This window comes from Lemur catta, chromosome X (assembly GCF_020740605.2).
Source record: "Lemur catta isolate mLemCat1 chromosome X, mLemCat1.pri, whole genome shotgun sequence".
Classification (NCBI taxonomy): domain Eukaryota; kingdom Metazoa; phylum Chordata; class Mammalia; order Primates; family Lemuridae; genus Lemur; species Lemur catta.
The window spans coordinates 12,134,849-12,150,164 of NC_059155.1; the positions used below are offsets into that span (position 1 = coordinate 12,134,849).

At 40.4% G+C, this 15,316-nt stretch overlaps 1 protein-coding gene across 1 annotated transcript in view; it reads right to left on the reverse strand.

The window, feature by feature from the left end:
* COL4A6 (collagen type IV alpha 6 chain) overlaps positions 1-15,316 on the reverse strand; it is a 264,348-nt gene that overhangs the window by 40,378 nt on the left and 208,654 nt on the right. Inside the window, exons 7-13 of the mRNA XM_045537937.1 lie at positions 14,562-14,630; positions 12,846-12,881; positions 9,243-9,305; positions 8,383-8,418; positions 8,161-8,202; positions 7,073-7,165; positions 5,683-5,736 (exon numbers count right to left, since the gene is read on the reverse strand). Of these exons, the coding sequence (XP_045393893.1) occupies positions 5,683-5,736; positions 7,073-7,165; positions 8,161-8,202; positions 8,383-8,418; positions 9,243-9,305; positions 12,846-12,881; positions 14,562-14,630 (393 nt within the window). The remainder of the gene's footprint in view (positions 1-5,682; positions 5,737-7,072; positions 7,166-8,160; positions 8,203-8,382; positions 8,419-9,242; positions 9,306-12,845; positions 12,882-14,561; positions 14,631-15,316) is intronic.

A 15,316-nucleotide genomic window follows, 5' to 3' on the forward strand; every position in this document is an offset into this window, starting at 1 on the left:
TTACCAAAGTGGATAAAGTCTTTCACAGAAAACTGAGGCCATTTTTTCATTTCTGTTTAAAACTGTACTTTTTGGAGCACAGATTTTGGCAAACAAGGTTTTATCCTATTGTGAGAGTAAAGGAGGCAGTGAAGCTTTCTCAAATGTAAGCTTGTGAAAGATACTGAATGTTGTCGTGGCACATCTCCTGTTGTCCTCTTGATGTGACCTGGCTCAGCTGGTGTGAGGGCAATGCTCCAATTCCATTTGTAGCTTTTTCTTCCTCTTACGTACATACTCAGTACCCCACAGGGAAGTGAAAGCTGGCTGAATACCCCTTGGCTTTTTAGGCCAAGGTGCTTTTTTTTTTTTTTTTAAATGTGGGTGGTTTTATTTTTTTTTATTGGGGGGAAGGGTGTGTGTTTGTAAGGGGTCCGATTCAAAGTAGGCTTTGGTTCCTACTTGCCTTTTCTCTCTTTGTTTTTAACATCTGTAATTGTATGTCAAATAGCTCAGCCCTCATGCTGAATAGAATGTCTAATTTAAAAGGCTCGTGGGTTAAACTGAATGCAAACTTACTTGAAATCTTAGTTTTTCTGCATCTCATAATTGGAAACCAAGGCATGCTGCCATCTGGTGGAATGTGCGTATTGGCCTCTGAAGTCAAAAACTTCAAGCAGCCCTCCCTGATCTGCCTGTGAAAGCCATGGTAGCCCATCCTGCCCCAAACTCCTAAAGCAACAAGACATGAAAGTTTTGTAAGCAGAAGGCCTATATCATACTCTCTAATGTCTCCCTCCAAGGCCCGTTACTGCAGCTGGAACACATACAAGGTAGTCCAGTAAATACTTGTAGAATTGAATGGTATAATGACCCAGAACACAAAACTGTTGCAAATGGTGAAGGAAAGAATGCCCAGGAACTGTTTCATGCCCCCCACCTATCTCGCCCACAGTTATAAATACAAGGGGACCTTGCATTCCTTTGGAAAGCAGAAAGAGCCTCTGGATTCTCTTGCTTTCCCAGAGAGAGGATTTGAGAGCTTGTGCTACAGTGGGAACAAAAATAAATATATAAAAAATGTAAAAAGGCAGAAAAAATGAAAGAAAGAAATTTGTGTGTATGGGTTAGAGCCAATAAAAGATAAAAGACTTGGCAAGACACATAACTGCTGTAGGGCTCAACTTGTTTCCCAGTGCAAGGAGGTACTGTATAGCGACCCTGCTGAACAAGCTGTTCTAGAAAGGTGTCCTGGGACCCGGCCCTGTCACAGTCAGCCCTTGTCATAAGTGATCCTGCAACCTCAGCTCCCATGCCCCTACTCACCCGTGGCCCAGAAAGCCTCATTGGAGCACTTGCTTAGCTGTTTCCAGGCCTGTTTTCCTGGGCCCTGGGCTCCTAGTTCTTTTTGGCTCTGAGGAGGCTCAATTGAAGGAAAAGCTCACCTACCTAGCAGTTACCTCAGATCCACTCAATAGTTACTTCAGGATTTGCCAGTTTCTTTCCTTTTCCCTCCCTCATCTCTTCCATTTTGCCTTCCTCTGTGTTTGCTAGTCCCTTGGACAGAGGGCACGTGGGTATACAATTCTCCCTGACAACCTCCATGGGGGAACTGTGGCCTACGAGTATGAGTGTGCTGCTAGGGACAATGGGACGAAATGTGTGAAGCCCAGACTGAGCCGGAAAATCAGGGATGTTTGATCACTGCAAAGAGGGGCGAGAGAAATAGGGTGAGGCATAAATCTGTCAGGTTGGGCACTTTGTCTCCAGCAAAGATTTGGCCTGAGATGGGAAGAAAACAAATGGTTAAACGAAACATTTTGGATTCCCTAGAGATTTCCGTCTGCAGCGCTGCCTTGTTTTTCAGTGAGCATGGATAATTGAAAACCGATGTGAGGGCTTTGGATTTGAGAAGTGTGTTTCCTCTGAAAAGCCCAGAATATCTCAAATACATTACCACCTTTCTCCTTACAACTTTTATGTCCGAAGCCATTCATATAAGGTACCTATGAATGTTCCTATTAAGCAGGTAGGGATATTAGGATAGAAGGAGTTATAGGATTTGGCCAGGGTCAGACATCAAATCTGTGCCAAAGTGGGCTGAGAACTGTGGTTTCTTGATTCCCACCCTGTGAAAATACGCTATTCTATGTAAAGGGAGATATTTTCCAGCTTTGATGTCTTTACAGTCAACTGGGGTTTCTATTTTTCAGCCCACACTGTGAAACACTGGAAATACTGAGCTTGAAACAGCATTACAATTTATCACCCTGCTTTGTCGTCAGTCTCTTTCTTTTACAGGACAAAAGGGAAAGGGCTGAAATTGCAGGAGGGGAAATACTCTGAGTTTGGACTCTGAGTTTGGATGTGGAAGGGGAGGGAGAGAGTGTGAGCTAGTGAACCCAATAACAGCAGACATCATAAAATCCTTTTTAGAGATTTAGAGATGAAAGCACCACCACCACAGTGATTAGAACGAACCGGACTGTAGAGGGCAGTATGGTATGAGGAAAAGGCTCTGAATTGGCTAGAGTTCAGGAAAGCTGAATTTCAGTCTCAGCTCTGCTATGTGACTCTGGACAAGCTATAACAACTAGCTCTGTGACTCTGGACAAGCCTCTTCACCCGTTCAGGCTGTGCTTTCCTCATCAGTATAAGAGGGATGATCCCAGCTCAACTTGCTTACCTCACAGGGATGATGCAAGGTGGCTAGAATCTACAATACTACAGAATATACATAAAAAAAATATATATATATAATATGTATATAATATTTTATAATTATTTGTGAAATACTCTACAAAGAAAGGTGAAAACCTTATTCCCAAACCCACTTTTAAAGTACTTTGTATTTGTGCTGTCCAATAGAAATATAGTGTGAGCTACTATGTTATTGTCAATTTTCTAGTAGCGACATTAAAAAAGTAAAATAAAGAGATGAATTTTAATGATATATTTAACCAAATGTATCATATATACAGGGTGTCCCAAAAGTCTCCATACAAAGGGAAAAATTTATAAAATTTTATAATGAATATTTTATAAATAAATGTACATTTAGCTATAATTTTCCATTTTCCCTATGTATGGCAACTTTTGGGACACCCTGTATTGTCATTTTAACACTGAAGTAAAAATTGTTACTGAGATATTTTAGATTATTTTTTTCATCCTAAATTTTTGAGATGTGGTGCATATTTTACATGTACAGTACATCTCATTTCAGGCCAGCCACATTTCAAGGGTTGAGTAGGCACACATGGCTAGCAGTTATTAGACAGCATGGTTTTATACTTTGTAAAGAAACTTCATATACATTGTTAGTTGGGCCTTGAAAGAGGAGATATGTGCATGTTCTCATTCATATGTGGGACCTAAAAAAGTCGATCTCATGGAAGTAGAGAGTAGAATGATAGATACCAGAGGCTGGGAAGGGTGTATGTATGGGTGGGGATGAAGAGAGGCTGGTTAATGGGTACAAACATACAATTAGATAGAAGGAGTAGGTTGTAACGTTTGATAGCAGAGTAGAGTGACTATAGTTAACAACAATGTATTACATATTTCAAAATCACTAGAAGAGAGGATTTGAAATGTTTCCAATATATAGAAATGATAAATACTTTAGGTGCTAGGTATCCTAAGTACCCTGACTTGATTATAGCACATTCTATGCATGTAACAAAATATCATGTGTACCCCATATATATGTACAAATATTTTATATCAATAAAAGAATAGATATTGTCATACTACAGATACACAGAGAGATTTGGTGACTTGCTAAAGTCTCAGAGCTGGAGCTGTGTCTAAAATCTGGATGTTCTGTCTCCAATACCAGGGTTCTTTTCCCTTCTGATTCATTAGCTACTGAGATGATTAAAATAATTCTCTATACCCCTTTGTTTCTATGGAGTAATAGGAATCATCATGGAAACAACCTGTGCCACTGACTCTGCTTTCTGGTCACCCAGAGAGACCCAAACTGTTTCAAAGTACCACAGCAAAGGACTGGAGTCATCGAACCCCATTATGCCAGCACGGAGGGCAGGCCTAGTTATCTTTGATTCGTCCATTTCCTTCCTGATCCCTACTCCCAATCCATGAAAACCTTGTCAGCTCCTTCTTCAAAACACATCTTGTGGTTTAAGAAATACATCAACTAATGTAACGTATTGGTCTTGTTTGGACTATCATTTAAAAAAAGCAACTGTAAAAAAAAAATATATATATATATATATATATATTTACGGGACAATCATAAATGTGAATTCTGCCTTATTAACTGATATTAAGTAATTACTGATGATGATATTGTCACTATGTTTTTAAAAGTCCCTATCTTTTAGAAATACATAGGTATTTATGATGAAACGATATGCCTATTATTTGGTTCAGATTGGCCATGACTTGCTGCAGTTGCTGAAGCTGGGTGATGGGTACATGGAGGATAATTATGCCATTCTCTCTGCTTTTGTATATGTTTGAAATATTCCGTAACAAAAAAGTTGAACGTTTTTACTTGCATCCATTTCTCTCCATTTCCACTGCTATCATCATAGTCCAAGCCACCGTGACCATCTCTTGCCTGGACTACTGCAGTAGCCTCTGTATTTGCTACTCCACCCTCCTCAGTGCCCCTCCTTCCTTCTTTCAGCCAGAGTGATCTTAAAAATATAAGTCAGAACCTTCCAATGGCTTCCCATGATGTTTAAAATAAAAGCCACATTTGACCTATAAAGGTAGCCATGATCTGGCTCCTGCTTCTCCACCTGCTTTTTGGCCTTGCTCACTCTGTTCCAACTACTCACCTTCTTACTGTTCCTCAAAAGTACTGCGTTTTTCTTAACCTCAAAGTCTTTGTACTCATGGTTCCCTCGGCCTGAAACTTTCTTTCTGAACTTCACATGACTTGCTCCCTCATAATATGCAGGTCTCAGCTCTCACATTGCTTCCTCAGACAGGCCTCCTTCTTGACTGCTCTGTCCCAGGTAGCTCACCCTGTTCCCTATCCACACTCCAACACTTTACCCTTCTTTCACCTTCTATATATCACCACTATGTGAACTTGTTAGTGATGCATCTGTTTACTTGTTTATTGTCTCTCTCCTCCCTAACTCACCTATTAGAATGTAATCTCAAGGACAGGGACTTTTACTTAGTTACTGTCGGAGCCTTCAAGTCCAGCAGAATGCCTGGCACACAGGGGCCCTCAAAAAGTTGAGTGAAAGAATCTAAGTTAGAAAGGCAGATACAAAAATGGAGATAGGATTACTAAGATTAGGTACTGTTTACAGAACAATTGATAAATGCCCTTTTCATGCATATTATCTCATTTAATTCTTAAAGCCACCCCATCGTTATCCCTTTTTTGTCAGTTAGGAAACCAAGGCTCAGAAAAGTTAAGAAACTGGTCCAAGGTCACATAGCTAGAAATGGGTGAAACAATAAATCAAAACTAGGTCTGTTTTAACTCTAGAGCTTGAGCTAATAACCTCTAAGATATACAGCTTCATGGAGAACCATGCTAACGTCTCCATGGGTTCGAGAAATAAGAACATTTCCTTAAATGCCTTCGAGTAATGAAGATGGTGCCATTCTCTACACTAACTATGGGAAGAGGTTTTTCTGTTAGCCTTCTATTGCTACAGATTTTGTCCAGTCAGACCCTTGAACACATGTTGACCAAATAGGGAGACTTACCGGGAAGCCTGGTAGGCCACTTATGCCTGGGAACCCCTTAGGCCCTGGTTCTCCCTGGAAAATCAAACAAAAGTTAGTGAGTAGCAGCAGGAGGCAGTAAACACAAAGAAGATGGGTCCCTGAGAGTATTTGGACTAAAAAGTGGGGAACCAATGAGGTATCAATCGGGGTACCACAGAGCACTGCAGATTCCCCAGGCTCCCCAACTAGTAGCTGTAGCAAGATGTCTTAGTTCAGGGAGTTCTTTGCTGTCAGAAAAGGACCATGGCCCATGACTGCCTAAAACAAAATCTCAAAATCTCAGGCTAATTGGGAGACAGAAAGGATGATTATCTGTTTTCTTTCTAGTGGAAGAAGCTATTCAGTGTGATTTCTTATAGCAAATTATAGATAGCAAAGAAATCAATGGTTTTGGGGAAAAGATAACAATTACAGTTTGGATAGGGACACATAATATTCTAATCTGTCTTTCCCTGATATTCTAATTTATCTGTCCATGCCATAGAAGGGCTCTCTAAAGTTTGGGAATGATTAGGGAGGTAGGCAATCTCTCATATGCTCCCAGATTGTTTTCAAAGAAATGATTACTTCCTGTAAACCTGAAGAGGCCTGGAGCTTTTGCTTCTACAAAGATGGATTTAAAGAAATAAGAATGAACACATTCCCCTGCCTGGGCCCCTTGTCCATGGGAACAGAATCACAAAACTTAAAGGAACCCCAGAAAGGAAGGGAAAGCAAGTTACTGAAAGATACCTGTGTGCTTTAACAGCATAAATTCATTCAAATACAACCATGCATAGTGTATAAACTCACTTGCATAAAAATACAGGTCATAACATATCTCAGTTAAATGGGTCTACAGCTTAAGCCTTGAGAGTTAAGATCAGGTGAATTATGGCATCTACTGCCACTTGGTGACAGACAGTATATCCTATCTGCAGGGTCAAGTTTTGAGGGCAAATAACTTCTTTAAAAGGATAGCTCAAAAGCAACCATTTATACCCCATGTGTTCTGTCATGGTGCTTTGGGGACAACATAAGTATCGGGAGGGTTGGGAGTTAGGAGGAAAATAAACTATTCAGTGTTTGCTTTAAGCTATTCAGCATATCAAAAATTGAATCTGCAACAATGAAATAGAGAGAATAGCACTTAAACGAATATGCAGAAACACAGGCACACCTCATACATACACGCCAAAAAACAGACTCAGCCTTTTTAGAAAGCTTTTCACAAGAGACAAAACAAAGAAGCCTTTTACCTTCACTTTTAAACAAAAAACCCATTACCCAGAACCCTCTACTCTTCCAATATAATCTGGTTATTAGAGTTGAATTATGGCATCAATAGAAAAAGCCTTATTAATTTTTCCTATTCTTAAATGTTCGCTACCTTGGATCCTTTCTTCCCTTTGGGAAACCCCATGAATTCCAGTTCCCCAGTAGATGGTGGAGGTCCTGCTGGGCCAGGAAGGCCAACATCCCCCTGTTAGATCAAAGGGAACATTAAGCAAAGTGTAAACCACACAGACAATTTTTGCAGAGGGTAAGTTTTTCTTCTGGATACAGTTCAAAAAGAAATTGTCTATTACTTTGGCCTCTTCACCCTTGTATCAATGAGGCAAAAAAACTCTCATTGCCAAAGGGTGAGAAGAATTATAAGTCTAACAAAATGCATTTTGTACCAGTACTGCAGAGGATTATGCAAAATGGATGAAAGGAAACTTCAGGTTCATGGTGGCCATTGTCATCCACGAAAGGGTGTTCAGAAGAGAGCAAAAGTGGGGTTTGAGCAAGGTGAATGACTACCTCTTGGCAACAATGATCAGACTCTATGTGGTTCAGTCCTTGCCCAGAGCACAAGCAGAGGCAGTGAAGTCTGTGTTGCAACACTGGAGGCTAGAGTTGCTCCTTCAGAAGGCAGTGCGATCCATAAGAGACAGCCAGGAAGGGTAGGGAGGGTGATCTCTCAGCCTTGCTTGAGGCTCCCAAATCACTATGCAATTTGTACAGAGGGAAATGAGGGGGAACAGGAAATAAAAGAAAATAGTGAAAGAGAGGTTGAGGAAGAGAGAAAGAGGAGAGAGAGGGAGGGAGGGGTGGAAGAAGAGGAGGAGGAAGGATGAAGGGAAGAGGGAAGCAGAGAAAAAGAAAGAGAAGGTAACAGAATACACAAAACACCAGGGAAATACTCAGATGGAAGGAAGAGAAAGAATATATTTCAAGAGAGTATGTCTGTAAGACATACACACTTCATAGGTAGGACGCAGGGAGATGGCAGTATTTTGAAGGAAAAAGAACCACAGTAGCCTGTGTGGCATGTGCACATGCAGCCCTCAGGGATCCCACCTCAGGGTTGGGAAGTGCTCATTTCCCAAAGCGAAGAACCAAATCCCCTTACACAAGCAGGCATGTGTGTGCAACCAGAGACATTTTTTGGAACATAGGGAATGCAGATTATATTTTCCAAAATCTATTTACCTTGGCTCCTTTTTCTCCTTGGAAACCTAACCCCATATTTCCCTGGGGCACAGGGGTACAGGGAGGAAAAAACAAAATCAATTACTAAACAAGTTCCAAACATTTAAATTGGAATGCAGTCTTTTTACCAGAAAGTAGGGTTAACCAAACCAGTATTTCTCTGTGGAAACCAGAGTACTGAGTGGTAAGGAAACAAAATGCCCCAAGAAAAAGTATACTTACATCAGGACCAGGAAGACCAGGAGGGCCTGGAGGACCCTAGATTTAAAAAAATAAAAAAGAGTTAACATTTGTTAGTTTCAGTCAAAAAGAACACAGTCATATTGAGAATCACTGGGCATAAGCCCCCCTCCCCACTTGGTGTAGCCTGGCTTTGGTAGAGCAGGTTCTAGCTGCCTCTCCCATGGTTCCTTTGTGTCTCCTTTGAAATCTCCCAAATTGACCTGGTAAGCACATTCATGCTAAGGTATTGATGACTTCATGTGTCATTCCTCTCAACAGACCAGAAATTTTAAAATAATGACCTTTGGTAAAGCTAAGACTAAGTAACGAGTGGTGGGATTTCATGTACTGGGGAGAACAATCTGGGGACAGAGCCTTTCCAGAACCACAGCTATGCTCTACCTATACCAATGATGGCAAACAGGTTTGGTATCAGAAAGGTAGGTAGGTAGGTAGAGCTGCCCAAGGTGCATTGTTGAGAAGGATTTTGAAGCTTCCTCAGTATTCAGGCTGGGTGATGGTGGTGGTGGTATGATTAATTAGCAATGTCTATCATGGGTGATGAAGTGGAAGGTGGCAATAGTTATGTCAGGTACCTGCCATCCCTGGGCTATACTTTAGGTTGAGCTAGACTAGGATGCTTTGGAAACACAGATTTGATGGTCAGAAAGACTCTGATAAATAAAGACCACCAGTATCTCCTAGCAAGACCATGCTTCACTTTAATCCTCCAAGAATGGAAGCTACTCTTCTTCACTAGGAAGGCCTAAATTACATAGGTTTACATTTAATCCATGGCATGGTAGAGAAAACAGTCATGTGAACACTATGATCACATACTAGACTTAAGTTGATCTTACTTGCAATCCTGGTGGTCCTACGGGTCCTTCAGCTCCAGGAGATCCAGGTGCTCCTTTTGGGCCCTGGAGAGGCAAGTTTTTACCAAGTTCAAAAAGCAAGAATGTTTCCCAAGACAAATGAAATATATATGTCCACAAGAACTGTACAAGAATGTTCATAGTAACTTTATTCATAATGATAAAAAATTGGAAATGTCTCAGGTATCCATTGATACAAGGATTGATAAATAAGCTCTGACACATCTATGCAGTGGAATAAATACTAACAATAAAAAGTAGCAAACTACTAATATAGAAAATAAAGTGGATGAATCCCAAAAGTATTGCGTTAAGTGAAAGAAGCCAGACCCAAAAGGCTACATATTATATTACTCCCTTTATGCAAAACTCTAGGACAGGCAAAAACTGAAGTATGATGGAGAAAAATCAGAATAGCAGCTGCCTTTAGGGTGAGGTGGGGGGAGGGACTGACTGGGAAGGAGCAGGAGGGAACTTTCTGAGGCGATGGTAATGTTCCATACCTTAATAGAGGTTTGGGTTACCCATGAGTATGCATTTGTCAAAATTAGCAAATGCACACTTAAGGTTTGTATATTTTATTGTGTGTAAATTTTATATAAAAAGAAACAACTGCAAACAAATATTGAAGGCTAATTAAGGATAGGCATGCCATGTCATAGTATTTAGGAGTAGGTACACTATTGTCTGCAATTTACTTTAAACTGCATTAAAATAGGATGGATTAGGCCGGGCGCGGTGGCTCACGCCTGTAATCCTAGCGCTCTGGGAGGCTGAGGTGGGTGGATCATTTGAGCTCAGGAGTTTGAGACCAGCCTGAGCAAGAGTGAGACCCCATCTCTACTAAAAATAGCAAGAAATGATCTGGCCAACTAAAAATATATATAGAAAAAATTAGCCGGGCATGGTGGCGCATGCCTGTAGTCCCAGCTACTCAGGAAGCTGAGGCAGTAAGATCCCTTAAGCCCAGGAGTTTGAGGTTGCTGTGAGCTAGGCTGACGCCACGGCACTCACTCTAGCTCGGGCAACACAGCGAGACTCTGTCTCAAAAAAAAAAAAAAAAAAAAAAAAAAAAAAGGATGGATTGATGAACATGTGGAGGAATGGATAGATGAATAGAATTGGGATAAAGCAAGTACAATTGGCCTTCCATATCCATAGGTTGTACACACGTGAATTCAACCAACCACCAATTGAAAATATTCAAAAAAATGGATGGTTGCATCTCTATTGAACATGTACAGATGTTTTTGGTTATTGTTCCCTAAATAATACAGTATTACAACTATTTACATAGCACTTGCATTGTATTAGGTATTATAAGTAATCTAGAGATGATTTAAAGTATAGGGGAGGATGTAGGTAGGTTATATGCAAATACTGCACCATTTTATATAAAGGACTTGTGCATCTGTAGATTTTGGTATCCGTGGGGGAGGTCTTAGAACCAATCCCCCATGGATGCCAAGGGATGACTGTATAGTAAAATATTAACGGCATGCATGTTCACTGCAAAATTCATTCCACTTTGCCCTATATTTGAAATTTTCCCATTAAAATGTTGTAAAGAAACAAAAACTTAAAAAAAGAAGCCCAAACAGTTATATCAATATCAGATAAAGTAGACTTCAAGACAAAGAGTATTACTCAGAGATAAAGTGGGTGCATTTCAAAATGATAAAATAGGTCAATTCATCAACAATCTTACATGTGTATGCACCTAATAGCAGAGTTTCAAAAATACATGAAGCAAAAAATAACAGAACTGCAAGTAGGAATAGACAAATATCCAATCACAGTTGAAAATTTTAACATCCCTCCCTCAGTAATTAATAGAACAACTAGACAAAAAAAAAAAAATCAGCCAGGACACAGAAGATCCAAACAATATCAACTACCTTGACCTAATGGATATGTTTCAGGTCATTATACCCAACGACAGCTGAATACATATTCCCTTAAAGTGCACATGGAACATTCACCAAGATAGACCATATGCTGAACTATAAAATAAACCTCGACAAATTTAAAAGGATTGAAATCATACAGTGTTCACTCTAACTGCAATAAAATCAAACTAGAAATCAATAATAAAGATAGCTGGACAGTTGCCAAATACTTGGAAATGAAACAGTATGCTTCTAAATATACCATGGGTCAAGGAAAAAACCAGAAGGGAACTTAGAAAATGTTTTGAACTGAATAACAACAATATTAAATGCAAAACAGTGAAATCGGAAGAGAAGATGATCTGGAGAAATGTAGGGGCCCAGATCTGATGGGAAAGCAGGAATAAGGTGACATGTGCCTAGGTAAGGGATGGAGAGGCTGAGAAGGGTTGGAACTTAAACAGGAGGAAGAGAAAGGAGGGGGTTCAACGGGTCCCCAGGGTTGAGTGACAGTACGAACACTGCTTTGAAAATAACTAACAACCTGTGGTCTCCCTTAGTGATCACAATCTCTTATTCAGCCACCAAACACCCTCTCCTCAAATCAAACCAGTTTATATATCATGCTTGTGTATACAGACAAACACTGTATCTTTGTGGGTAGGGAAATAAGTCCCTAAGAGAAGGTATGCAGCAAACACAGTGGATGTTATACTGCAAATCTAATGAACATACCATCTAAGCCAATTCTGTTTCGTTCTTTTTTTTTTTTTTTTTTGAGACGGGTCTCAGTCCTTACTCTGTTTCTATGCATGCTTCCCCAAATCCTGTTTCTTGTCTACTTTTCTCCAATTACTCAATTTAGAAAGCCTCCTCCCACGGCCAGCTAGTCTACACATCACTCACACTCCTCAGAAGCTGCCTTCTCTCTCTTAGATACAAAGTCTCCCATGATGTATCCTTATGTGAACAGCATCTCTTCCTCTAAGCTGCTGTGCAATTCTTATGGCACATTCCTACTAGTTTTTCACATCCTTTAGGGCAGGAAGTGTGTCTGCATTGCCTCAGAGATTACTCATGGCACTTCATTAATAATAGTAGGTGTTTAATATCTGTTGAAAACTAAAACAAGAAAGAAAGGGAAGAAGGAAGGAAGGAAGGAAAGAATATAGGGAAAAAGGCAGAAAGAAGGGGCTCTTCTTAAGCTGCTTCAAAGGAAAGTGATGACGTGAAAGCTCAAGGAAAAAGAAAGCTCTTATTAATATAACTCACAGCCTTACACAAACTCACTATTATCAAGAGGCCCTAAAAGGAATTTCTATGTGTAATACCTTTAAAAGAAGTATGTTCTACTTTTTTCATTTTACCCACAGTACCAAACACATGGAAAATACTTAGTAAATAAATGCTTGCTGAATGAAAGGCAAAATACTTTCCTAATACATCCCAGGGAATACACAGGCCCCTGGCCTAAAGTCTGAAATCCAGCTTGTTATGCAGGCTTGAGTAGACAATTCATCCTCTTAGTACCTTCTCATTTGGAAAATGTCAATAGTGTGACTCATTCTACCTCAATTGTCTAAATTTTCCTTGAGAAGGTCTACAAAGACCTTTGAACACCATAGAGAAGAATGAAAAGGTACCATCAGAGATTGGTAAGCAACACTGAGATCTCAACACATAAATAACAACTTACAGTGATTCCATCCAGTCCAGGGAGCCCAGGATCCCCCTGAGAAAAAGACAAAGGTAGGACACTGAAGAGTTTAATAAATTAAGTCTGAGATACTTCAGACAACTAACCTAAGATTCATGAGGATAAAAACACATTGCTGAAGCTTGGGCCTCCTCTGTCAAGGTCTTCTGTTTTAAATAACACATGAATTGGACATATTCAACCATTTAACTTTTTTCCTAAGAAAAGCCTGGACTCTAGAAGACAAATATTATAGCCTTGGCTGAACAGGATTTCATATTTTACTTGCATTAATTAATTTTCACCTTTGCTAGGAACTTATCAATTAGAAACTGCTTCTGCGCGCTGGTGATTTTCCTGCTCCTTTTGGAGGAGAGCAAAGCTACCTTCCCGTGTGCCTTCATCCCCAGAGATTTTGTGCCCATATGTATACAATGCAAATCAGACATTTCAAGGGAAAATCAACAGAGCATATAGTCTCTGATTACGTTTTAATTACTTTGCAGCATCTTAAGTCACTGTATGAATCTGTAATATAACCATCTTGTGGAAACTGCTGTGTTCCACTGGATCCAGGGTCTCTTTGATATTTGGGAAAACCATTTAATTAACGTTTGCTAAGACAATGGCCATATTTTGACATCTCCCAGTCTTACCCCACTTGGCTTATGGTCAAAAATCAGCTATCTGTAGCCTGGAAAGAGCACTGCCTGGGTTTTAGCTCTGCAGTGAACTGGCTGCGTGACTCTGAGCAAGTCATGTAGCCTCAGTATACCTCAGTTTTTCTATCTGTAAAATGAGCAAGATGAATCCAACAATCAAGAGGTCCTTTCCAGTTCTAACATTCTATCTTCTATTACGGTACCTATTGTCAAGAGCCCAAACCCTGGATCTTATCCAGTTCTCCAGCCACTCACCCCTATCACTGCCTCCCAAAGCAATTTCTAATGTCCCAGTCTCTGTGCACTGATGGAAGACAGAAAAGTGCCATCAATTAGCTGAGTCAGCTTGGTGCGTCCTCCCCTCAGATGTTGGGCACATAGATTCCCATTTACCACAGGGCATGATAGACTCCCTTCCCACTCTGCAAGGAAATAGGGTCAATTATTTGGAGCCAGGGTTTACTGAGGCCCTACAGGATATCAGGCAACATACACTAAGAGTATAGTCATAAGCACACAAAGATTCTTGTCAATTCTGGGGAGAGATAAAAAGTTTCCAACTGTCTACAGAGCTGATGGGCAATTTTGCAGACATTTAGGGGCCCAGCTAGGGTGATGGACTGGTGTGCAGAAACAGAGAAAGGTGGGGCCCAGATGCTGGGCTGTAGCCACGTTCAGATAGGCAGAGACATACATGGCATCAAACCAAGGTATATAGACATCAATGATACTAGAGTAGACAAAAGGTATCTGCCTCTGGGAAATGTCTCGGCTTGTCAAAGAAAATGCTACACATGCAAACTGTTTGTTTGCTGATCTGTCTCCTATTCTTGGTCTAGATCCTACAAAGCAAATCTCTTTGACAGTATAGTTGCAAACATTTCTAGCAATGTTTCCACACAAAAAAGCTCCAGATCCTTTTAAATCCAGCTTGGTCTGTTCCTTAAATAGAGACACAGATGCTAGTTCTGGAAATGTTTTTATTGGAGGTGGGGCCCAATCCCGGGGAACCCAGCCTACAGCCTACTCAGCTGTCTGCTTTACGGGAACTTACCTTCCTTCCTCTGAAACTATCTTGATCGAGGACAGAGTCACCTTTTGAACCTTTTTGACCAGGAAGCCCCTGAGTGAAATAAGAAAATCTTGTGAAGAAACACATACTCATTGTTTTGTTAACTGATCTGATCAGATAGAGAACAGAGCAGTAGGAGCTTGAAATTATGTGGCTTATTTTGTGGCAGAATTGGGACAAAACATACCCCCTGAACAGGTGCTGTGTTTAAAGCTGTATGCCCACTCCTCTAACCCCCAAATCAGAGGTCTGTAAAAGGATGGGGGTTAGAAAGTAGGAGACTTTACATCTATTTAGAGCACTGGTCTGAACAACCACATATAATTCATAAGTTAGAGTTCACTGCTCCACCCCTCACAGGTATAAGTCACTGAAATGGCCTTTGCCCAGGAAAACAATCAGCAAAACTTTTATGTAAAGAGTCAGATATTAAACAATTTAGGATTCGTGGGTCACGTCTAGGCTCTGTCCCATATTCTTCTTCTTTCTTTTTAAAAAACCTTTGAAAATGTTAAAACAGGCCACAGGCCTCGTGGGCCAATTTGCAGACCTCTGGTCTAAGACATAGCTACAAAACCATCTTCCACCTATGCTTCTACCACACAACTTCAGCTTCAACACCTGTCTAAGAGGCTGGCATGTCTCACTATTAACATGGAAAACAGTTCAAAGTACCCAATCCCAGTCTTTCAACCAGATTTTTTGCTGTCTTAGTGACAGATGCTGGCTAATATCTG